Raw genomic sequence first — 25,472 nt, 5'->3', positions numbered from 1 at the left:
TTCCCAAAAAGCGACACGTCTCACAGTAAAGGAAACATTGAACTGACAGAAAAGAAATTTTGTGGGTCCTACATTTTGAATTATTATAGATTATATTTTAAGTTAAAAAATCAAATAAAATAAGAAAAGGCCACCGCGAGGAGAGACGATGATTATCAATCAGTGTAATCATTAATCATATCTTCTTTTGAAAATTCTTCGCGGAACAGAAAAGGGATTCATTAACCAACTTGACCATTCGCCGCTTAGCTTTTCAAATCCATTTATCTCTCACTCACCCACTTTTCTGCGAAAATCTCCGAATCGGGTTTCGTATATTGTTTCAGGTACGGCTTTTGAATGAACTCAAATTGAACATGGAGAAGTACGAGCTTGTTAAAGACATAGGTTCTGGGAACTTTGGAGTGGCGAGGCTGATGAGGGTCAAAGACTCCAAGGAACTTGTTGCCATGAAGTACATCGAGCGTGGCCCTAAGGTTTCTCCTTTTTGTTTTTTTCCTGAGCTCTTGAGCTGTGATTTCAGAGATGGGCAAAATACCAATTTTGAATATTCTAACTTTTGTATCTGCTTAGTTCAGAATTGTTATATTTGTTTTGTCTTCCAAGTTCAAATATTGAATCTTTTTCTGTTTTTTTTTTTTTTTTTTGGGGGGGGTATGTAGATCGATGAGAACGTGGCTAGAGAGATTATTAACCACAGATCACTTCGCCATCCCAATATTATCCGGTTTAAGGAGGTATGTGCATTTCCTACACTTTGATGGCCTGTTTAAAGCTATGTTGAAAATTGAAAAGTCTCAGCTGAAGTGTGCATCTTCACATCTCTCGCAAGTGCACTATGTGGTGGGTTAAACCTTTTGGGCTTTTACAGGTGGTTTTGACTCCAACGCACATAGCTATTGTCATGGAATATGCTGCTGGAGGCGAGCTATTTGAGCGTATATGCAGCGCTGGAAGATTCAGTGAAGATGAGGTGAGCTTGCCATTTTAGATATTGATTAAAAATTAAAAGTAAGAGATCAATTTGAGAGTTCTGTATTGTCTTAAAATAGATTGACCAGGAAGAAATGGGAAAAAAAGGAAAAGTTCTGTCTGTACTATGTAGGTTGAGCATGGGAAACAAATGTGATCTATATATTTTAAAGATCATTTGTTGTAGCTTCTTTGATTATGACATTCAAGCTGTTTGTGCCCATCTTTTCTTTTTTCTCAGGCAAGATACTTTTTCCAGCAGCTTATATCAGGAGTCAGCTACTGCCATGCTATGGTAATGAAGTTTTTTTCTTTTCAACTTTCAGAAGTTTTTCTTTATCAGTCCTGTAGTCACATTAGTCTTCCTTATTGCCACAGCAAATATGCCACAGAGATCTGAAGCTCGAAAATACTCTCTTGGATGGAAGTCCTGCACCACGTCTGAAGATCTGTGATTTTGGTTATTCCAAGGTATCTCTTATTATCTCCGGCATCACTTGAGTGCGCTAGTGGTTCTTGTGTCATAACAAGCTCATTTTTGTTATTTACCTTCCATTTGCTAGGGTCTTGTCATTTTCATGTGATGTGGTTTTCTTCTTTTGTAGTCCTCACTTCTGCATTCTAGGCCCAAATCAACTGTTGGAACTCCAGCATACATTGCACCCGAGGTTCTTTCTCGTAGAGAATATGATGGCAAGGTAAATCTTATGTATTCAAGTGTGCTTAGCCCCTTAATAGAGACAAAACAGTCTGAACATCTTCCTTTGTAGTTGTGTACGTCTTTCAGTTTTGCTCATCCATTATATTCTGATACATTGTGACCCGTGCATGTTATGGTAGATATAAACCCCATCTTGTCATAAATCTGCTCTGGACTTCGTAGATTTGGGCGATCATTTAATAAGGGATCGAGAGAGATTTGTTTTTATAATTATCCAGGACCATATGTTTTCCCATGCTTATCATCTAATCCATCTGCCATCACCCCTTGCTTGCACTTTCTGACTCTTGTTTTTTATTGATAGTTACTTTGAACCATGCATAAAAAAATGGATCCCAAATATTTACCTTGACCTATGCAAAGGATCTATGAAATTTTGTTTAGATGTGGTTTTTTTAATCATCTTCACAGAAATCATTAACGGTTTTTTCTTATATTTTTCTTCTCACTCAGATGGCTGATGTATGGTCATGTGGCGTGACTCTTTATGTCATGCTTGTTGGAGCATACCCATTTGAAGACCCAGAGGATCCCAAAAACTTTAGAAAAACAATGCAAGTAAGTTTATCTTTTTTTTTTTTAGAGCCTTTCCTTTAAGAAACAATGTGACCCACTAGTTGTTGCACTACATTGTTACAGAGAATATTGGCTGTTCAGTACAAGATCCCTGACTATGTCCATATCTCACAAGATTGCAAACATATCCTCTCCCATATATTTGTTGCTAATCCACTCAAGGTATCATATCTCTCTCGAAAATGCTTAATCCATCCTTTGTGAGATTATAACTTGTTGTTCTTTTGCAGAGGATTACAATAGCTGAAATCAAGAAACATCCATGGTTCCTAAAGAACCTGCCACGGGAGCTTACTGAGATAGCTCAAGCTGCTTACTATAGGAAAGAGAATCCGACGTTTTCTCTACAGAGCGTTGAAGAGATCATGAAGATTGTGGAAGAGGCAAAAACACCTCCTCCTGTTTCTCGATCTATAGGAGCATTTGGTTGGGGAGGAGAAGAAGACGCAGAGGAAGTATCTGAGGAAGTAGTAGAAGAAGACGAAGAAGATGAGTATGATAAGACGGTGAAGCAAGTGCATGCTAGTGGAGAAATCCGAATCAGTTAAAGAAAAAAAAGATTGGTTGTTTTGTTTTTGTAAAAGGAAAAGAAAAAGAGTTTTCGTTGGTCTGTCAAATTTATCTTTAGTGTTTTTTTGTTTGGTTCTTAAATTTGAAGGTTTCTCTTGTGGTTTTTGCTTTTGGAAGTCCTGTAAAATCTGCAGTAGAAGAGACAGGTTGGTGATGAGTTATGTTTGGGCATTGTGACCTTATATAAAATATAGTCTCTTTGTTCCTCTGTTTCTACAGACAGGGGATACGTTAATCTGGAGATTTGGGTGGCGTAATGATAGAGTTTAGATATCTCTAACTCTCAGACTCTTCTTATTGATCACTCCAACACCAAGTACAAGCTAGAACAGAGATTACAAGATGATAGACGAATAGCTTTGAGCTGACTCCGGCTAAGCTCTCATGGCGAGCTTCACCTTCGTCACCGATCTCATGGCGTCAATCTTCATACAACATCAAAGCATAATCTCCTTTCTTCATCTGGCTCGGTTCTTATACTTCGTATCTCCTCGTGAGCTGCTTTAGAACTCTGTAACCGCATACCCTCTGCGACAATCAGAAGCTTTGCTTCACCCGTTTTCCTTAGCCACGTCATAAGCTCCCCTACCACGTCAGTCTTAAGATAATAGATGTCTATCACGTAATCGTCCATAGAGTTTATGAAATAGGTTGCAACAGAAGAAACAACAAACTAGGCTGATCCAGTATGGTGGTCACTGGATAGTACAGCCTCTCCTTGAAGGTTGGCTTCATGCACAAGACTTCTTTCAGGCACGACCCATTGACTTTTTCGTTTGTAGCTACCCAAAGTCAGGCACCACTTGGCTCAAATCTCTAGCTTTCTCTATAGCCATTCCTCAAACCCTCTCCTAAAAAGCAACCCTCATGATCTTGTTCCGTTCATTGAGGGCGAACTCTCTTTAGTCCCTCAAGTTGATGATGTTGCCAATGACAATGGGAACACTCTTTTCTCGACTCATATATCCCGTATGGATTGTTACCCGAATCAATTTCGAAGTCGGGTTGTAAGATGGTTTACATCTGGAGAGACCCAAAGGACACATTTGTGTCCATGTGGATTTTTTTCCAAAAGGAAAGGTCAGACAGTGGCCCTCTCAATACCCTAGAAGAGTCTTTCGACATGTTCTGTCGAGGTTTTTCTTTCTACGGTCCTTATCTAGATCATGTCATGTCGTATTGGAACGCTTACCAAGAGAATCCTGATCAGATTTTGTTCCTCAAGTATGAGACAATCAGAGCTGATACTTTGCCTTACGTGAAGAGATTGGCTGAGTTTATGGGTTATGGATTCACAGCTGAAGAAGAGAAGAAAGGGGTTGTTGAGGAGGTAGTGAATCTTTGCAGCTTTGAGACGTTGAAAAATCTTGAAGCCAACAAAGGAGAGAAAGATAGAGAGGGTACCGAAGGAAGAGAAGACATTCCTTCTAATTTTTATCCAAAAAGCCATATTTCAGAAAGGGAAAGGTTGGAGATTGGAGCAACTACTTGACTCCGGAAATGGTAGCTCGAATCGACGGATTAATGGAAGAGAGATTCAAGGGAACCGGTTTGCTAGAACATGATATCTGACCTGTTTGTATTCTCAGTTTACTTGCATGACAAGTTTTTTCCTATCTTCAGTGTTATTCTAAAATGTAATGAGTTATCATTTGAAAGACCAAATCTTGTTTCTGATATGGTGTTCGATATAAAAATGATTTGTAGCCCATTCGCTTTGCCATGATTTATGCAAAGTCTTGATCCTATGCAAATCTTGTTTCCACACATGATTTGGTCTGCAATTATTCATTCTATTTATTTTATTTCATAATTTCCATCATTCCATTAGTTGGATATGGGCGAATTGGTTTTACAAAACTAAACTCCAATTTCTTTATTTCAGATTTTATTGGTTTATATATTTTGATTGATTTAGAAATCTATATAGTATTTATAAATCCAAGTAAAATATGCAAATCCGGAGGTTTCTCTCGGATTTGAGTCTTTGTATTTTTAACTAAAAAATCCAAACAAATCCATTCAAATCCATTATTAAATCAAATATATTAGTAAATCCATACGATTGAATAACACTTGATTTGATATAGAATTTATGAATCATTAAACCAATAACACATTATTTTAATACAGATTTGAAAATCATAGAACCAATAACACTAGATTTAGTTCGGATTTTCAAATCCATTAAAATACAACAACCAATAACCCCTACTAATACATACCAATCAACTCCTTTCTACCATGTCAACCTTCCGATCTGGGTTTAGGACAGAGGTTATAATTATCCAACACACCTTGGTTATTTATGTCTTCTAGACAAGTACTAAATTGATAATAATGTAGTAATATTCTAGACAAACAAGTATATCCATTAAGCAGAGAGACATAAGATTAACCCAAACAAAATATCTTTTTGCTAAGAGAGCCAAAGTAAACAAAGATCAGCCTTCGTAGTCGCCTTGTGCAAACTTGTTCTCGGGGTAATACACAGCAACCACTTGGTTTCCTCCAAATTTTCTTCCGTTCATTCCCGATCTGGCCTTTGCTGCGCCATCTACATCCGCATACTCTAAGAAAACCTGCATTAATATAAATATCATTTAGAGGGATTCGTGATCATGAACTTAGTAAAAAGAAAACTGTTTCTCAGAGTAGAAAACGGACCTTTCCAACTCCTGGTGTTGGATCATGATCAGGATTGGGCCTCGGAATCACAACATTCACCAAGTTACCTGCACACAACAATGGATTACCAAGAGTTCGGACAGTGTAAGTGTTGGCAAATGGCAGAACGTCAGTAACATTGCTTACCGAATTTTCCACCTTCTTGTCTCATGTCCTCCATTATGTCTTCATATTCTTCATCGTCTCCAAGATCATCAGCTGTAACCACTTGAGTCAAACATACAATCTTGGTTGGCGTGCTTCCCGGTTGTAGCATAAGCCTCTGTTACACGACAATAGACACTTAATGAGTGATCTTCAGATATACAGTAGTACAAGCCAGACGATTTATAGAGACGAAGCATGAAGTAAACCACTCACCTGCAAAGCAATCTGCTGTTGAGCATGAAGTAATACTTCCTCTTGCTCAGGTTTAGGTTGAATCACACCCTGGACTGCACGCCTCACTGTAAGTGTCTTATCACCCATCTTAATCCCGTTTAGAGCGGCACAAGCAATATCTGTCACTGAAGGATCTTGGAAAACACAAAAAGCATATCCCTTCGAGTTTCCAGTTTCCCTGTCTTTAACCAAGTTAAAACCTCTCAGGGGCCCAAAAGACTCCAAGAGCTCCCTGATCTGTTCTTCTGTGAAGTAATAAGGAAGCCCACCAACAAAAATGCGGTCCGGACCCTCAAGCCCACCGGTAGACCCCGAAGACAATCCAACAGCCGCCAAATTGAGACTGGGATTCGGCTGGCTCGGGCCAAGAGCTGCAGCAAGCGACGGGTTATAGTCAGTTGGCCTCCTCACCTTTACAGGAACCCCCTGGAGATGTTCAAAGCTAAGATGTAAATACTCACAGTACATATTGTAATTAATAAAGAAGATGAAATGGGACATCTAAACTGAGCAAGAAGATAATACATTACCTCTAATATAATTCCGTCTAGTGCCATTGCATTACTAGCCTCCTCAACAGATCTCATCTCCACAAAAGCGAACTTCTTTTCATGGTTTATGTAAACATTGACCACCGCATCGCCTAAATGAAAATTAAACAGAGGGTGAGTTATTGTGTAGACCTGTCAAAAATCTAAAAACAAAAAGCACAGAAACTTTCATCACCTAGCCCAGCAGTGTTTCCCCCAATCGCCGACATCACTTGGCTAAAGAAAGTTGCAACCGACTAGAAAATGAAAATCCATTCTCAGTAGTCATAAAATGACAACGCCAAAATTTGTGGTTTAAAACGACTATAATAGACAAAAAGTAACAAAACCTGTTCATTTGCAGTGGGTGGAAGGCCACCAACATAAACTCGTCGAGCATGCCTAGTTGCCTGCCATCATAACACAGTATTGTATGGGAATCTTGACAAAAGATGGACAACAGGAAAATAAAGTAGATTGGTTAATCTTACCTGCTGAGTCATTGCCTGCATTGGCAGTAAAGGAAGCGCTCCCATTTGCTAGGTGAGAAGAAAGAATGAGAAGTTATCAGGCATGTTTGCCAAAAAACAAAACAGGAGAAAAAAAGGAATACATAGATTATACCTGACCAGGGACCATTGCAAGCATGTTGGGGAACATCCCTGGAATACTAGCAGTAGCTGGCACACTAGGAACCTGGCCTGCTATAACAAGTAGTAGACATCATAGAGTGTTAGTCAGAAAATATTATTTTTTCCGGGTAAGCAGAGACCAGCCAACAAGTACAAAGCTACAGCACCTTCCTACCAACTAAACCCGCCAGTACAGAGTAAATCAGCGTCTTATGAATATTAAAATATGAAAATGTAATATCTGTTTCAAAATTGGCAAAACTTGTTAAGTCTAGAAAACAGGCATATAGTTGCCAGTCGAAGATAAAGAATACCAATGACAACCGTTGCACTGGTTCCTCCTTGTACATAGCCTTCTTAGTTCTTACTACAAAAATAAGACACAAAAACAAACAAACACCACCAAAAAAAAGACAAAAACAAAAGTCACTCAGTTCCAGAACCACTTCACCAGGGAACAAAAAATAGTAAAACATCCTATGAAGAGAGCAAGGATTTAAAAGCCCTCTGCAATTAAAATGCAGCTTACCAAAGTTACACCGTGTAATTGATAATGATCTTTCCAAACTACGTAAAATCAAAAACAACAAGCAGTTAAGGAACAAAATAACGTTGGGTAGATGAAGAAGCATATACCTGCGGCAGCAACAGCAGTAGCAGCTAGCATTGCAGAAGCAGGGGGCGCCATATCGAATCCACTTACCCTCTTGCTGAAAGGGCAATTATCAAGAGGTCAGACATCAGTACAGACAGCTAGGAAATACAAATGGCTGCACTAAACCTAAGTAACACACAAATAAACATCCAAATAATACTATATATATATATATTTATATCATGTTTCAAGATAATAAAGACATCAAAAACTAAAAATAAGGGGTTTCTTTGACTTGGCATAACAACACATTGCAATAACAGAGAAAGCAGGTACCTCTTGGACCGTGAGCGTGAGCGTGAACGTGATCTATGTTCAGACCTACGCCTATGCTCGGATCTTGACCTACGTTCAGAGCGGCTCCTGGAGCGAGAGCGTGAGCGTCGCATGTGTCTCTCCTCTCTATCTCGATCGCGAGAGCTCCTGTGGATAAGTGATGACACCGTCAAATTAAGAAAGAAAGAAACAAGAAAAAGAATAGTAACAGACTATAAGTACCTGTGACGGTGTCGACTTCTGTAATGATCATCGTCATCATCATCATCGAGATCATCTCTCTCACGTTCCCTTTTCTCATTACGTTCTCTGCTACGGTCCCTATGACGATCTCTACGATGGCGATCGCGTTCCCTATCTCTGTCCCTGCTCTTCTCCCTGTCCCTGTCCCTGTCTTTATCACGCCCCTTTGCCTTGTCCTTCTCCCTGCTTCTTGAAGAATCCTTATCCAGAACATGAGAATCCTGCAAGCGAAACAAATGGTCAAAGGCTTACAAATGAATAAGTGCACACCAGAGGCTCCCACCAAAGCAAGTTCTACAATAGCATAATACACCCAAACCTAACTCTTTATATAGCTTAAACTATCAAACACAGAACTGCTACTAAATGACAACAGGAAGAAGCTGAATCGAACAAGGAACGTGTAAAGATCAAGTGTACATACTCGAGACTTGGAGTCCTCGCTACCAAGAGACTTGAATGGCGAGCTCTCCCTAGCTATGTAGTTCTCGTTGTCGTTATTGTCATCGGTGGCGACAGTGACACTATCTCCGTTACCTTCGTAATTCATCTTCCCCCTTTGTGATTGTGAAGAAAACCCTAGAAGCGATTTATCGAGAACGAATTATTATGAAGAGGAAGAAGGTCAAGGATATTATCGTAAATTGCTTCCTTCCGTATAAGAGGGCCTACACCAACATGGGCTGCGTTTGACTAATGGGCCTATCAGTTACATCAACCAAACTTCCTATGGACCAACTCGTGCATAATCGTTGTGCAATACACTAGAGATTTTTATTCAAGGAACAAAATAACTGAAAAGAGATACCCTCAATAATCGTTATACATAACCCCTCATTTAGAGTTGGCTGTGTCAGCCAATCCAGCAGAGATGACATGTCTTTTAGGAGTTACACAAAATGTAAAGAATATATAGTGAAATTAGGCTATTTATTGGATGACAACGAATATTTTCTGTCGTGAACCTAAGGTATGGTAACTGAAACTAGTATCACAAAGCTTTACATAGAGAATCAGTGCTCCATGTTCTCATATGGCAGATTATAACACGATATTTCACGGTTACGAGGAATTTGACACGTCATTTTATACAATATGATAATCATTGTCTTCGATGTACCGAAGCTGATGAATATGTTAATCAAGTTATTTTGAGGTGTCCACCTGCTATACAGACCTGAGCATTATCATCAACTCCTTTATGCCCATCGATTTTTCTGATTACCAGTGTGTATTTTAAATGAAAAATTGATATAAGAGAATACAGCTAATAGTCATAAATCATAGATAAATGTAAACACAAATCTACTGATTATATTTAAGTTCGCACAAGCGTGTGGGGGACCGTCCACCTAGTAATCTTTTATTTTCAAAAGAATGTTCTAACACAATTGTATATTGAATTAATATTTTTTAGCCTCATATTTATTTTATTTTAAAAATATTATATTAATATTTAGAAATTAAATAATTATAAAAAAATCACTAAGACCATATACAATGAGACAAACTGTTGAATAAAAAATTCAACAGTTGAACTCTTATAATGAGCTTGTTAAAAATCCAAAAAAAAAAAAATCCGATGTTAGATTACTTCTTGTTGAATTTATTGAACATGTTGAAAGTGTATAATGAGGGATCCACCGTGTTGATTTTCTCTACTTTAAACCACACACATAAAAAAATATGATAGAAAGTGAACAATTTTTCTTTTTATTTAAAAAAAGAAAAAAAAAAGTGTATTCGCACATGCGCAACAATATCACCGGTTGATGGAGTTTTATAATTTTTTTGTTATACCCTAATTACTTGAGATCAATTATCTTGTATCAAATAATATTTCTTATAAAAAAAGTTATATCAAAATTTATAAATTTTGTGGTCTACAAACAAAGATTTGGTTCATTTGATTTTGATATAGGAAAAATCATTTATTTCCTACAATATTTTCAATATTTTTTTAAGAAAAGATGATTTCAAGTTGATCAAAAATATTTTGTGTTAAAAAGATATTTAAAATTTATTTAGTTTTTAGTTATTATGGTTTTTAGATATGTTTTCATTTTTTTGCTCATAAAATACAATTATAAAGGAAGAAAAATATGAGATAAAAATGGTAAGTTTTTTTTTTTCATCAACTTATACAGACTCATACTGACTCTGTGAACCAAACCGGGAGATCTGCATCCATGTGAACGATGAAAGACGGTTGCTTCCTGACACTGCGTGCTAGGCTATCCGCCTTTGAATTTTGCGTCCTTGGTATATAGATGATATCTGATCGGACGAAACTTTCTTTCAAGATCTTGATATCTTCCAAATAACTTGCAAAAGTTGGTCATTCTTCTGGTTCCGAAACCATCTTCACCAATTGAGAACAATCCGTTGCAAACGTAACCTGAAATTGACGTTAGTTTCTTATACATTTCATTGCCCAGATTAGTGCTTCCATCTCGGCATGAAGAGGATAGAGACTAGCCCGAACATTCCTCGCCCCCATCAGCCCATCAAATCCTTCTAGAGTGATGAACCAACCTTGTCCGGAGAAAATATCGCTCTCTTTCCAAGAATCATCTGTAAAACACCATCTTCCTAGAATTGACGGTAGGGTCCTAACCTCTACGTGTGGTACTGTCCTCTGTTCATTCAATATTTGTGCCTCAGCCCAGAGTGTTGATTTTGTTTCTGCCCATTTAAGTGTTTCCCTAGGATAAATGTCTAGATTACTGAAAACTTTATCATTCCCACCTTTCCAAATGTACCTTAGTATCCATGCAAACTGATGATCATCCATCTGCGGGAAAACTCTCCAGAAGAGATGATCCATGTTTGTGAAGAGATAACTTGTTGGAAAAATAGCTGGATTTGATGGTATCTTTGAGAGAGCCCAAACCTGAAGTGCTGGAGGACATTAAAAAAACACATGGTTTATCGATTCCTTATGGGCTCCGCATCTTACACATCATATATCCCCTTGTATTCCTCGCGCTTGCAGATTCTTCTTGACTGCTATACACCATGTCACCAATTGCCATAAGAAATGTTTTAACTTTGGTGGGCACCGTATTTTCCAACAGAACGCCTTCAATGCATCAACTGTGGGTCCAAACAGTAGTGGTGGTCTTTCCTTGTCTGGGTAAACCCGTTCTACTTGATATCCTGATTTAACCGTATATTTCCCATTTTTTTGTGAAATGTCATCCATCCCTATCTACCATTTGAGTTCTACTCAGTGGTATACTTTCTATAAGTTTCACATTCTGTGGGTCCACCAAAACCTGAATTGCCTGCAAGTTCCAAGTTCGCGAAGTAGAGTCAATGAGAGAATCCACTGTGAAGTCTGGGTAGAAATTGTGTTGGTTTTTATTAGCTAGTCTCGGGCGAGTGGTTGGGAGCCATGTGTCGTTCCATGCAGATATAGAAAAACCTGATCCCACCCTTTTGATTAGTCATTTGCTTACTAGAGATCTAGCAGATACGATACTCCACCAGCCATATGACGAAGAATATGAACGAATCGGTTCCAGCGGTGAGACGTTCCTGTAATACCGACCTTTGAAAACTCTAGAAAATAAAGTGTTTGGCTTCTCTATCAGACGCCATAACTGGTTACCAAGCATCGTTGTATTGAAATCAGTGATATCTTTAAACTCCAAACCTCATTCATCCTTATTTACACATACTTTGTCCCATGATTTCCAGTGCATGCCTTTTGTGCTTCCCCCTGGACTCCACCAGAATTGTGCTACCGCGCTCGTCAGGTTTTTGCCGGTTGCCTTAGGTAAACGATAGCAAGACATCACATGATTTGGTAATGATGTAACCACTAATTTAATGATCACTTCCTTTCCTCCTTTTGTGAAAAATTTAAAAGTCCAACCGTTGACCCTATTATTTAGCTATTCCTACACAAAGCTAAAAATTTGTATCTTGGAGCCCCCAAGATTTTCTGGTAAACCTAGGTAAGATCCCATTCCTCCTAAATTCTGGATGCCCAAAATATACCTTAACTCTTGTCTGGTAGATTCTTCAATCTTGTTTCCAAATTGAATCGAAGACTTATCAAAATAAATGAGTTGACCTGATACTATCCCATATTCCTTTAAAATTCTGAAAATGGTTAAAAGTGGTGAGTAGAGTTTTAAATTTTGTTAAATGAAATTATTTAAGGTGTAAAAACTAAATGAATATTGAATTAATAGGTGGAAGATGATATGGAGTGTTAAAAATGTAGATTAAGGTGTTGAATAATTTCAACCCATTGTAAGGATTGTTTGCAAAAAAAAAATTACTTTACAAACTTTAGTGACTGGGGACTTACAAAAAGAATTCATTTGCAAACTTTATAATTTAATTATTAGGTAATAATCCGCGTCTTGCGGAAGATGTGATTATTTGCTTTGTTATTTTGTAATAAGGAGACATTAAATCTGTTTAATCTGGATATCAGTTCTGTTTTAGGTTGTTTTTTGTTTTTAATCTCCTAAAATATAGCTATGATTTTTAATCAATATTTATTTTGGTCTGTTCAGTTCAGATTGTTGATATTTTTGGTTTTTTGGTGATAACCCAAAAAATATTATTATTTGTTTGGTTTCAGGTTATATGAATTTTAGATAGTCATGATGTCAAACCAATGGTTTCATATTATAGTTTATAAACATATAATAGCTAAATAAAAGAAAAATAAAATTATTAAGACAAATCATTTCACTACAATTTGGTCGATAGTGAAAGAAGCATTAAAATAACTTCCAAGAGAATTAGATACTTCAGTTGTTGTGAATATTTAGTTATATAAGTGCTCACGTCAATGTTCACATGTATATCTATGTAAGGTATATAAAAATGGTTGGTAAATATATAAACATACTGTTAATCAATATTAAAAGACATTTTTATTCAAAATAACACATGAAAGATAAAATTTTAAAATAAAATTTATTAAAAATAAAATATACGTAGACATTAGAGAATTTTCTTTCATATAAAGAAAGTCAAATTGTATTCGTAAATAGGGGTGAGCACCGATCGAATATCCGGATATTTGAAGGTATTAATGTCGATTCGATCTGTAGCCACTCAGATATTCGGTGTCTCGGATATCCGGAAAATTACAGAATTTTCACAGATATCCGATTTGATTCGTAAATAAAATATTTTTAAAAAATAAATGAAAAATATAAAAATAATATAAAATAATAATATTTCATTACAAAAATAAATTATTATTTAAATTTTTAAATTCTAATACCTAATATAATAAATTTAATACAGAACAATATTGTAAAATCATATAAAATAATATATATATATATAAAAATTATATATATATATATAAATTATATATATATATAAATTATATATATAATTCTTTAAATATATGTATATATATGCATATAACGGATCGAATTGGATATCCGTTCCTAAAAATATTAGTATTTGTGATTTGCTTCATTTTTTACAAATATTGCATTTTAGTATTTGATTTGCTTCGTAGGGTTACAAATATCCCGATTTTTTTTGGTTCAGATCAAAACGGATAACAAATCGAATAAAAACTTTACAAATATTTTTCCCAACCTATCCGTAAATGATAAAAATAATATATGTATAATTGGACTTTCGATACGTTATCTGTTTTGATTCGAATCGAAAAATCTGGATAGTGTGAGTTTTATTGGAACCTTACATATGGATTTTATATTTAAAAAAAAAATGTAAAGTACATATTGTTAGCACATTTATGTAGAGATTGGCTGAGAAACTCTGTATACGTGACACGTAGCATGCTCATTCTCAAATCAATGTAAGACTGTCAATTGTCTATTATAATGTGAACACATTTATTAGAATGTTTCTCCTTCAAATATAAGGGATGTAAACACACAAATTCCTTGATATGGTCCATATGGACGTAGCGTGGCATTGGTACATTGCAAGGCATGTCACTTCTATCAAGCTTACTAGAAACCGTAAGCATTACAAAAAGGATTATTTTTTGTCAATCAGATTTGCTTAGCTACAAGACTCGATAACAAGGGAAATTAACCAAGGTGTAGTAGTCTAGTGGTATTATTTTAAGATTGGTGTGTATCCACATCAGTCATGGATTTGATTTCTCTTGAGAACTAAATTATCATTGCTTGACAATCTAGGCTCGGGCTGCGGAGTGTTTAACATGATGGGCTTTAACAGATGATTAGTCAATTTCCTGGCATTTGTCGGAAGGTATTCCAAACTCGGGTTAGGCAGTGTGGTAGTCAGTCCATTTTATAGTATTAAATGTGTTCCCCCGAAGCTGACCGGATCTACCAATAGGGTATATCAGAAGAAAAAAATCAGGGGAATGTCATTTTAATCATCTTGCCAGGCAAAAAGCTTAACACCACACTGCAATTTTTGTCACTGATTTCATAAATATTTGAAATCATTGTTTTGAGTTCATCAATATATAGCAGTATTTGGTTCCAGTGCTATGAGTTTTCCACATTTTTCTTCATCGACAGCAAAGCTCCATCTATTATTGGTGCCCAATGTCCATGCACCTCAACTTACAAATACATTCAGCATACTAAGAACAAAGAAAAATATATACTGATTTAGGACGGGGCTCTTAGCGGAATATAAGAACCCGACTCTTAATTTTTAACTGAAAATGCTAAGAGTCAGCTCTTAAATAAGAGATTTAATGATGCTCTTAGTGGTTTAGTGATAATTGAAAGATGAGCAACTAGTAGACTTTTTAACTGGCACGTGCAAGCCTCCCGCATGCAACGACGAGCTTTCCTTTCAAAAAACTGTTCACTGTCTTTTCAGATCACAGTACGAGTAGCAATCACCTAAACAAAAAGCGTATAGGAAGAATTAAACTTTTTGAGAAAATCTCTTTCGAGATGTCATCCACGGCCATCGGTGTCAGCTTGTCAATGAGTAGCCGCATAAGAAGAGGAGGAGGAGGAGAAGTCGATGTTGAAAGAGTACTAGTGACGGCCTCACCGACAACATTGAAGCTGAATCAGACCCGGAGAGTAGTCGCAGGCAGGTTTTTGGGGATGAAGAAAAGATTCCATGGTACCGTAGCAATCACTAAGGCAGAGGTGGACGACGGAGAGGAGAAGATGACTAGTAGGAATATGAGAGTTGGACTCATTTGCGGAGGTCCGTCGGCAGAGCGTGGGATTTCTTTAAACTCTGTTAGATCAGTTCTTGATCATATTCAGGTTCTTGAAATCATCTAATTATTCTCTTCTTTTTTTTGTCCTCATCAGTTATTTGATATTTTATTTATTTATTTTTATTTTCTTTTGTGTTGGATGGTTTTGTTTCATCAGGGTAATGGTATAAGCGTCAGCTGCTATTACATAGATCCTGATCTCAACGCTTATGCAATATCCTCTGCTCAGGTTTTGCTTGAGTTACGTTGTAATTTAGCATTTTCCATAAGCACTTCATGGGAATGATTTTGTTTGCTGAAAACTTGCAGGTGTACTCAAATACTCCGGCAGATTTTGATTTCAAGCTCGAGAGGTGAAGGCATACGTAATAATATTACAAACTCGTTCGTGAAGTGACTTTGTTTTTTTTTTTTATTTTCATGTTTGTAGTCTTGCACAAGCATTTGCTTCGTTATCAGAATTGGCCGAGCATCTTGTTTCAGCTGTTGACATTGTCTTCCCAGTAATTCATGGTCGGTTCGGTGAAGATGGTGGCATTCAGGTTTGTTGTTTTGTTTTGGGGGTCCTCATAAATTTTATTTTCTATATTAGAACCTTAGATAACATTTTGATCAATGGCTAAGCAGGAGCTGTTGGAGAGTCATAACATTCCATTTGTCGGTACCGGATCCGTAGAATGTCGCCGAGCCTTTGACAAGGTAAAGAATATGAGTGTATTGATGAACGAGTTTCAGATTAAATTGTATATTTTAATTACTTAGCCTTGTTCTTTAAAGTTGTGATTAAATTGTGTGAACTAATTACAGTATGAAGCCTCTTTGGCGCTCAAGGAGCATGGGTTCATGTCAGTACCGAACTACTTGGTTCAGGTAATACATTGTCTTCAAAACACGTCTATCAGGTTCTACTTTGGAAAATTCTATGCGTACGTGGTGATATCCTTCTCATATTAAGTATTAACATAAGAAGTTCACTCAGGGAACTGAAGTAGACGAAAGTGAAATAGCGCAATGGTTTACGGATAATCAGCTGGACCTCGAGGTTGGAAAAGTCGTGGTAAGCATCCGGCAATTTTTTCGGCCGGCTTGTAGAAAATGTTCATTTTCCTTTTTTTTTTTTTTTTTTTTTTTGAAAAGAGCCTTCTATGCATTAGATTAAATGAAAGAAAAATTACAGGCCTTAGGGCAGTGTATTGGTTTTAAGGAACCTAGTAAGGTGCTTGAAAAGAGACAACAAAACAAGCTAAGACAACCACAATTAAGTGTGATGAAGGCCAGTAGCGCTGGAGATAGTAGTGAGGGGTAGATTTAGAATTGTTGGTTTAGTGGTCAGTTGAGAACAACATCTGCAGCATCCGTGAGGAGTTTCCTGGGTTCTGATCTCTCCGACTAGAGATCCTATTCCGGATAGAAGAGTCAATTTGTAAGAAGATTGAATCTCCGGACCTGAAAGAAGAGTTATGAAGTCTGTTATTCCTCTCCGCCCACAAATAGTACATTGTGCTCTGCCATGCTAGTAAAACTAGCTGAGTGTAAGAACCCGCAGCCGGAAGAGATTGGAGATCGGTTACTGTCTGAGTCCACTGTTGCGCTGCTGTAAACTGACATCTTTGAGCAACACATTGCCATAAGTCCCAAGAAAAGCTACATTGGTAGTACAGATGATCCCTTGATTCTGGTGCAGTTTGGCAGAGAAGACAAGTTGGGTCAGTGTTTATACCCCACTGGATAAGTCTATTTTTGGTTGGACATCTATTGAGACAGAACAGCCAACAAAGAAAGCTGTGGCGAGGGATTCCTCCTTTAATCCAGACCGATTTTACCCAAGGCAGAGAGGCAGTGACTTCCCTGAGACAGTCATAGAAGAATCCAGTTGAGAACTTTGTAATGACATTTCCATTTATCTCCCACTCGTAAGTATCCTCTTCATTATTGAGAAATAAGGTCGTTAGATAAGCATGAAGCAACACTTGATTCTCTGTTCTGGCTGGTGGCAATGACCAGGCACCGTCAATACAAAGATCCTCCAAGCGTGATGCCAAAGGTATACCCAGCCTAGTTTTGTTTCCCTCATTCAAAAAATCAAGAAGTTTTCCAAAAGGAGACCAATTATCCCACCAAAAACGACATGAAGAGTCATTGCCCACTCTCATCTTTATCCAGCTATAGACACAGTCCTTTGCTTTGAGGATTTTATTAGCCATCCAAGAGTAGTTGTTCTTTTTCTTTATTCTCCAGAAATTGCATAGTGAGCCTCCTAGTATCTCCTCCCTATACCATGCAGCCCATATGGAGCCAGCTTGAGTGAATAACATCCAGACCAGTCTTAGCATGCAAGCCTTATTCCAGATAAAAAGATTCTTTATGCCCAAACCACCTTCTGACTTAGGTTTTGTGATTGCTTCCCACGCAACTTTTGCGGAGTGACGTCCTTCAACTGAACCCTTCCAGAGGAAAGAACTGCACATAGAGTTTATTTTTGCAATGCAGCTCTTGGGTAAAGTGAAGGTAGAACACCAAAAGTTATTAATCTCAGCCACAACAGTTGTGAGAAGGAGTAGTCTCCCTGCATAAGATAGAGATCTAGCTGACCAAGAAGTGATTTTCCCTTTAATCTGTTGGAGTAGAGGCTCACAATTAGCAATGGTAAGCTTTTTTGTACATAAAGGAACGCCAAGATAACGGATAGGCAAAGATCCCTGAGATAATCCAGTAGACACAGCAATGGCATCTATAACCTCTTGAGAGACAGCAGAGGTGAAGAAGCTTGTCTTAGTACGACTGATGGCTAGGCCTGAGAGCTGCTGGAACTGATGTAGAACTTGAAGAACACACTGCACAGACTCCACTGAACCATCAGCAAATATAAGCAGATCATCTGCAAAACTAAGATGGGTCAATCCAGATTTTTCACACTTCGGGTGAAACTTGAGGGCACCTGAATAAGCAGCATTATTCAGCATGACAGAGAGACAATTCATCACTATCACAAACAAATACGGGGACAGAGGATCGCCTTGACGGAGTCCTCTTTTACCCTTGAAGTAGCCATGAACCAAGCCATTGAAGCCCACCATTTTTTTTTAATTTCTCTTTTTGATCACTTCATTTTGTTACAGGTAAAACCAGCGAACTCAGGATCTAGCATTGGTGTCAAGGTTGCTTTTGGCGTAAAAGACTCAATTAAGAAGGCTACTGAACTTATTCTAGAGGTATCCTTTCTTTTGAAGCTTGGACAATTCGAGTAGGAACATAGAAAACTCTCTTTCCGAAAATAGAAAAAAAAATATTTCCTTACAGGCAATGGTTTGTTTGTTTTCCCTTTGTTGTCTCAGGGAATTGACAAAAGGGTAGTTGTTGAGGCGTTTATTGAAAATGCATATGAGTTTACTGCCATCGTCTTGGATGTCGGTTCTGCCTCTGATTGCCATCCTGTTGTGCTGTTACCTTCTGAGGTATTATCACACATTCTCACTTCTTGTGTCCAAAACTTGGGGGCTCAGTGAATAGGATGGCCCTATATTACTATCAACTCTTACTAATCGAAATGCCTATGTGGATCAGGTAGAACTTAAGTTCCACGGAAGTGGTGATACGAAAGAAAACGCCATCTTCGACTACCGGAGGAAGTATCTGCCGACACAACAGGTAATCAAAGTAACATGATTCTTGCAATTTTTATTAGAAATATAAAAAAAGCTAAATGCTGGGCCTTTCATTAATTTTATTAGCCGTTATTTGTCATGACTTCCAAATGTTAGCAGCTTGGTGCACCCTTACAATGTCTTTATTTTTTTAAAAAACAGGTCACCTATCATACTCCTCCTCGGTTTCCTATCCATGTTATCAAAAGCATACGTGAAGAGGCATCTCTTCTATTCAAAAAGCTAAGTCTACGCGATTTTGCTCGCTTTGATGGATGGTATTTGACTCCCACTTCAAATTTAGCATCATCTGCAAGTCAAACGCTTACAAGATCAGGGGATATTATATTCACAGACATCAACCTGGTCAGCATATTGCAAATATTTTTTTTTTGCCTTGAGAATATAACAGGAGCTGCCATGTTGTTCTTAGAAGTAACACTCGGATGGATTTCTCAACTGCTTTAACAGATAAGTGGCATGGAACAAACTAGCTTGTTCTTCCAGCAGGCTTCTAAGGTAATCAAATATATATATATATATATTGTAACATTTCATGTGTTATATTTTAGTGATTCTTGCTGCCTCTACTCCGTTAAACTTGTCGTTCTTGTACTTTGTTCCCTCCTAAAGTATAGTTGCGTTGATGCAAAATTACATGAACGTTCCTGTCTTGTTACTCTTTACGTTCAGGTTGGATTTTCTCATTCAAACATTTTACGAACAATAATCTACCGTGCTAGCTCAAGGTATCGCCAGCTTTCTTGGTATAATTATGATGAGTCTAGCCGAGGTTCAAAAACCATGGAAACCCCCGGGGACGTCCAGAAAGTGTTTGTCTTATTTGGAGGAGACACTTCAGAGCGGCAGGTCTCAGTCATCAGCGGAACAAATATATGGATGAATTTACAAAGATTTGGAGATGTAAGCTGGAAATAAATGAGCACTATGTCGTTTAATGTGCAACATCATTGCCATGACTCAAGTAATCTTGTTGTTTGTAGCTCAAGGTAACTCCTTGCTTGCTATGTTCATCACTTAGCAACTCAATGGGCGCATTTCCGGACAAAACAGAATCAGATTTGGACAATAGAGAAGTTTGGTTATTACCGTAAGTATATTTTCTGATATCAACTAATTCACGTACAAATAAGATTTACAAAAGCAGTATGGATGCCCAACAAGACCAAGCTTGTACATGAAGAAAAAATTATGGCATTTCACATGCATGTATACAAGTATTTTAGCTTTTTTTTTCAGTTTAAAGTTATAAGTGGTTTTCTTTCTTGTCAGCTACTCTGTTGTGCTAAGGCACACTGTTGAGGAAGTTCTTGCAGCTTGCATGGAAGCTATTGACCCTGATCGGGCTCGTTTTACGTCTCTGCTGCAGCAGCAAGTGAAGGAGGATCTTATGAATGCTTTGAAGAATCATAGCTGGTTTGCAGGGTTTGATATAATAGACGAAGTGCCCATGAGATTCTCGTTGAAAGATTGGATCAAGCTTGCCAAGGAATCTGAAGCGACCGTGTTCCTTTCAGGTCGGTCTTATAACCGAGGGACTGCTATGTTTTCCTATCTCTATGCAACTCGCTCTTAGTCGTTATATGAAGTGTTTTTGTGGTTTTATTTATTTGGAATCCTAGCGCATGGAGGAATTGGGGAAGATGGTACGATGCAGGCTTTACTGGAGGATGAAGGAGTGCCTTACACAGGTTCGTTGCAACTTATGATGCAGTCTTTGATTCTTCACATGTCATATGTTCACCCTATTGATTTACTTTTCCGTTCTAATATAAAAAGTTCAGGAGTACATGCTTCAAGGATTTGCATGGACAAGGCTATGGCATCCAAGGCTCTTAGTCATGTATGCTAACCATCCGATATATTCTTTCTATATTGAAAAAATGTGACTAATATAGTAACAAATGATTTTATTTTGTTGTATGTGTGTGTTTTTCATGTAATAAATAGCTTTCAGAGTTTGGAGTTCAAACAATAAGCAATGAAGTGAAGAGAACGGAGGATATAATCCATGAGAGCATCCCTGACATTTGGGATGAATTGATCACCAAGTTTAAGTGTCTGACACTATGTGTTAAACCGGCAAGGGATGGTTGCTCCACTGGTGTTGCAAGATTATGGTAAAACTAGTATTTAAAAGTGGTAAAACTAGTATTTAAAAGTCTTTAACTAATGGTAAACTCTCTTTTTTTGTGTCTTTATACCTTTAGTTTTTTTTGTTCTGTAGTTCCTCTGATGACCTTGAGGTATATGTACAAGCTTTAAGAGACTGTCTACCAAGGATTCGAGCAAACTCCTTTTCCAAGGTAAAAATATACAAATAGTCATTCTATTAGTATAACTTTAAGACTTGCACTGAACAAAGTAGGACTAATGCAGTTCCCTATCTTTACTTGTGTGTAGACACATGGAATGATTGAGATGCCAAATCCTACCCCAGAGCTCTTGATTTTTGAACCATTTATTGAGACAGATGAAGTCATAGTTTCATCTAAATCCAGTGAGAAGCTATCATGGAAAGGTAGTAGGCGGTGGGTAGAGATAACCGTGGGCGTAATAGGTAAGCATGGGTCGATGTGTTCGCTTAGTCCTAGTCTTACTGTCAAGGAAAGTGGCGATATATTGTCACTAGAGGAGAAGTTCCAAGGTATGTACTACTCCCACTTATTTTTTCTCTTCTTCTCTATAAAAATCATGAGAGTGTTAACTAGTCTTTATAATAGGCGGCACTGGCATAAATCTCACTCCACCTCCAACAACGATCATGAGGTTTGTCTACACACTCCGGTTTTGTCTAGAAATTCTTTTGTGATCTTATTAAGACATGGAGTAGATTGAGAAAACATATGAACATTGAAGATAGCATTTTACTGTATAGAAAAATGATACATGGTTTTTATATATGTGATTTCAGTAAGGAAGCATTAGAGAGATGCAAACGAGGAATTGAGCTGATTGCGAAAACTCTCGGGTTAGAAGGGTTTTCACGTATTGATGCTTTCGTGCACGTTGAAACAGGAGACGTATGATCCGACCCGGCGAACTACTTTTGCATTATTCTACATAAATTGTTAACCTTCATCTTTTTACCAGGGCACTAACAAGGAGGTTATGCAGGTTATGGCAATAGAGGTGAATACAGTTCCCGGAATGACTCCTTCCACTGTTTTAATCCAACAGGTGACACTTTTGTTATCCATCCTCCAGTCAGATCGGTTTCTATTTGTTTTAGGAAGTATATCTACAAAATTGAAAAACGTGTGAAACGCTCACGAGACATTGAACTGATAAACACATTCTTTTCTTTTTTTAAATGGGATTGGAAACAAATCCAGGCATTAGCAGAGCAGCCTCCAATGTACCCTCCTCAATTCTTTCGCACACTGCTTAATCTTGCTGCTCAAAGAGTCAAGTAAGCCTTTTTCTGTATCTATCATTCCCAAGTGTATTAAATAAGAGTGTTGTAAATTTGATTTCGTTGTGTGCTATATTGAAAACAAAAGTTTGAATAATGTGAAAAACAATAATTTACTTCTGTTAACCTGGAATGCATTCATGTCTACACTCTACATTATTGTATTACGGCTCCATATGGTAGTGGTAGGCTTTGCCATTGATATATCATACCTATCTATAATTTGGATTTGCTTATTTATGTTTCGTTAGGCACAATATAATGTTTCGTTTAGTTACTTCTTAAGATTCCTTAGATGTCATCCCTTCGTATAACCTTGATTCTTTGTGTAATTAGATACTAGAGTTTATCCCGCACATAGTGCGGGTATATTTTCATTTTATAAATATTTAATTTTAATATTATTATATAAATTTAAATATACAATTTATATTTTAGTGTTTAGTATTTTATAACTTTTTAATTTTATTGTTTAAGTTTCTTATTATTTTATTAATATAGGGGTTTGTTTTATACATTTTACCCTTTTTATTACGTTTTCGAGTTTTCATAATTTGAAATCATCAAATAAAAAATATTCTTCAACATATGATTTTTGAAAATATATAGCTGTAGAAATAAATTTTTAACATATGTTAATAACTTCATTTGCATAAAACAAATCTGACATGATTAACAAATTTGAACCCGTTTTAGTGGTAGATGATAATTTATTTAAATGAAAGCATTCTATTATTTAAATACGAAATTAATTAAACAAATATTAAATAAAAATTATTTAAAAATTTAGTAGGATTTTGTTAGATTTTTCTCAACAGATTTTGTTATAACTGAAAATAAAATTCAAATCTATAGTTAAAATTAATTTATTATTAATATTCCTATTAATTATTATATCATATTATGTGATTAATGAAATGGTCCTAGTAGACTTCTAAATAGTAGATAAAAATGGTACTTCTCTTTTAATAGAGAAGATAAGTTCAGACCGATATAACCAGACTTGAATACCTGATAATCCCGGTCCTCTCCGGAGTCTGTAATTTCAATCAAGATCACAAAACCATATTTGTTTTGTATAAAAGGAGAGATTCAAAAGAATATTACCCACCCTTTTCTGTTGCTGGGATATATTTCCAAACACATTCCGAATTGAATCAAAAGTTTACAACCAGCACCAGTGGTCTAGTGGTAGAATAGTACCCTGCCACGGTACAGACCCGGGTTCGATTCCCGGCTGGTGCATTGAGAGCTATGAGGATTTGGGCAAAGCAAAGGTTGGGTCCTCTGCATTCTTCTGATTACCGGATGATATAGGCCTTGTTACTGAGCTCTCTTGTTTTCTTTTTCATTTTCTACAAAACCATAGAGAAGGCATGAAAAAAAACAACTAATATTATAAAGCTCATATTTATTTCAAAAATATTGTACACTAAAAAAACAACATGGTTTGGAGTTGAAAGTTGAAACTTAGGCTTACAAGTTAGGCAGCTTTTATGGACAAACGTTCACCAGTACTTATCATGGAAGAGTAACTCCAAAGGCTTTACAACTATACTTATATATAATTAATTTTATTGGTTACAAAAACAAAAACAACTTCGTAGAGACCTGCGTTTTGCCCAGGGTGAAATTATTAGGAAAATAATAAATTTTTACTATACTTTAACATTGTATATAAATCAATGTACATATTATAATAGATTAAGCATATGGTAGATTTGTGGATACATGTAAGAAAACAATTTTTTTGAATCAAAATGTGGGGCTATAAAAATCTATAAACCAAGACTTGGTCATTATCAATATACATATTATAATAGATTACTAGATCTCGATCCGCGCAACCGCGCGGATCTTTGTTTTCATTTATTTTTATATAAATATTTTGTTTTCAATTCTAAATTGATATATATTATAATATACATGTATCTATCAACTTTTAAAATATACTAAGTTTACAGTATATTTTTTCATTGAATAGATTGTTTCAAACTTTCACATGTATTTGTATCTTCTTTTATATATATTTTCGAATTATTATTTCATTATTAAAATCGTAACTATATGTATAAAGATTAGTAAAATATTGTTCTATTATCATATTCAAAGATATTGTAACATTTCACAAATTTAGAAAGTTTTTAAAAAATTAAACTTTTCGCTTCATATATTTATATTATCGAGTAAATAATTAAACATTTAGTTTTTGTTTAGTTTTTAAAATAAACTATATAGTTTAGAAATTTATTTTCATTGGTTTAAGATAGTAAAGATTAATCATTGTTAAATAATATGATTTTTGTTATTTAAAAAAAGTCTTTATAATTTTAAAAGTTACATCGACAAATATTTAAATAGTTAACATATGGATGTATAGTACAACATTAAATTATATCTATTTAATCTATACTATCTATAAATCTAATGGATCATCTATTGTTTGAATTCAATTATTGATAGCCCAATAAAAATTTCTGTTAGGCACAAAATTTAAATAATAAGATTATAGATTAAATGTAACTTGGCTTTCTAAGAATATGTCCATTAGATCCATTTTTTTATAAAATCACACATGAATGACTTCTGTTTTAATATATAACATACTTGTCTTTGAATAGATCCCGAGTTCCTCTAAATCTAACCAAGCTTGTATGGTATATCTTACAGTATGGTGACGATAGGAAGTTACCAAATATAGTTTTACACCGCATATGTATGGTCGGAGACGGTTTTTTCAAGAACTATAGTAGTGGTCCGTGATAAAATGTTTTGTGTTTCATGGCTTTGACTCTCAACAGGCCGAATCTGGCCATAAGACACAGTCAAACTATATTCACAGGTTAGCATCCAACTTATTAATGACTTTTGTACTATTTGGACTGATCAAAGCATATTTGGTTTAGTTTGGTCTTATAAAATAAATCATAGGCTGATATAATAATATGAGTTTACCATACACTACAAGAAT

General features: G+C 36.2%; 3 protein-coding genes, 1 non-coding gene and 1 pseudogene across 11 annotated transcripts; 4 read left to right on the top strand and 1 right to left on the bottom strand.

The window, feature by feature from the left end:
* Positions 1 to 128: 128 nt before the first annotated feature.
* Positions 129 to 3,044, top strand: LOC106430398 (serine/threonine-protein kinase SRK2A). The gene is made up of 9 exons (XM_013871189.3): positions 129 to 476; positions 663 to 737; positions 872 to 973; positions 1,214 to 1,267; positions 1,351 to 1,443; positions 1,578 to 1,670; positions 2,147 to 2,251; positions 2,333 to 2,431; positions 2,500 to 3,044. The coding sequence occupies exons 1-9, from the start codon at positions 357 to 359 to the stop codon at positions 2,815 to 2,817; spliced, it is 1,059 nt and encodes a 352-aa protein (XP_013726643.1). The 5' UTR covers positions 129 to 356; the 3' UTR covers positions 2,818 to 3,044.
* A 179-nt stretch (positions 3,045 to 3,223) lies between these two features.
* Positions 3,224 to 4,717, top strand: LOC106430374 (annotated as a pseudogene).
* A 403-nt stretch (positions 4,718 to 5,120) lies between these two features.
* LOC106430390 (splicing factor U2af large subunit B) lies at positions 5,121 to 8,885 on the bottom strand. 6 transcript variants are annotated; one of them, XM_013871171.3, is made up of 13 exons: positions 8,669 to 8,885; positions 8,224 to 8,465; positions 8,002 to 8,148; positions 7,707 to 7,780; positions 7,063 to 7,142; positions 6,930 to 6,977; positions 6,789 to 6,848; positions 6,635 to 6,695; positions 6,439 to 6,551; positions 5,888 to 6,334; positions 5,654 to 5,789; positions 5,507 to 5,574; positions 5,121 to 5,421 (listed from the first exon to the last, which is right to left on the bottom strand). In XM_013871171.3, the coding sequence occupies exons 1-13, from the start codon at positions 8,792 to 8,794 to the stop codon at positions 5,284 to 5,286; spliced, it is 1,740 nt and encodes a 579-aa protein (XP_013726625.2). In that variant the 5' UTR covers positions 8,795 to 8,885; the 3' UTR covers positions 5,121 to 5,283. The 6 variants fall into 6 exon arrangements, with proteins under 6 accessions (XP_013726625.2, XP_013726626.2, XP_022566900.2 ...); XM_013871172.3 differs by having other exon boundaries at positions 7,063 to 7,139; XM_022711179.2 differs by lacking the exons at positions 8,224 to 8,465; positions 8,669 to 8,885 and adding exons at positions 7,385 to 7,437; positions 7,600 to 7,637 and having other exon boundaries at positions 8,002 to 8,154.
* A 6,129-nt stretch (positions 8,886 to 15,014) lies between these two features.
* Positions 15,015 to 22,627, top strand: LOC106430373. 3 transcript variants are annotated; one of them, XM_048745793.1, is made up of 24 exons: positions 15,023 to 15,467; positions 15,579 to 15,650; positions 15,731 to 15,774; positions 15,852 to 15,963; positions 16,049 to 16,120; positions 16,229 to 16,291; positions 16,401 to 16,478; positions 18,541 to 18,633; positions 18,757 to 18,876; positions 18,986 to 19,069; positions 19,228 to 19,431; positions 19,537 to 19,584; positions 19,759 to 19,989; positions 20,070 to 20,176; positions 20,359 to 20,603; positions 20,709 to 20,777; positions 20,871 to 20,929; positions 21,037 to 21,206; positions 21,314 to 21,392; positions 21,490 to 21,733; positions 21,810 to 21,855; positions 22,001 to 22,109; positions 22,204 to 22,266; positions 22,422 to 22,627. In XM_048745793.1, exons 1-24 carry the CDS (start codon positions 15,141 to 15,143, stop codon positions 22,500 to 22,502), a joined length of 2,820 nt encoding a protein of 939 aa, XP_048601750.1. In that variant the 5' UTR covers positions 15,023 to 15,140; the 3' UTR covers positions 22,503 to 22,627. The 3 variants fall into 3 exon arrangements, 2 of the variants coding, with proteins under 2 accessions (XP_048601750.1, XP_048601749.1); XM_048745792.1 differs by having other exon boundaries at positions 20,709 to 20,778; positions 20,866 to 20,929; XR_007318492.1 differs by lacking the exons at positions 21,810 to 21,855; positions 22,001 to 22,109; positions 22,204 to 22,266; positions 22,422 to 22,627 and having other exon boundaries at positions 15,015 to 15,467; positions 20,866 to 20,929; positions 21,490 to 21,723.
* Positions 22,628 to 23,675: 1,048 nt separating this feature from the next.
* On the top strand, positions 23,676 to 23,746 carry TRNAG-GCC. The gene has a single exon. It is a non-coding gene; the product is annotated as a tRNA-Gly (tRNA).
* The last annotated feature ends 1,726 nt before the right edge of the window (positions 23,747 to 25,472 follow it).

The sequence above is a fragment of the Brassica napus genome, chromosome C1, assembly GCF_020379485.1.
Source record: "Brassica napus cultivar Da-Ae chromosome C1, Da-Ae, whole genome shotgun sequence".
NCBI classification, from domain to species: domain Eukaryota; kingdom Viridiplantae; phylum Streptophyta; class Magnoliopsida; order Brassicales; family Brassicaceae; genus Brassica; species Brassica napus.
Note: the sequence above shows the minus strand (reverse complement) of the source record. Positions and strands in the feature narration are given on the sequence as shown.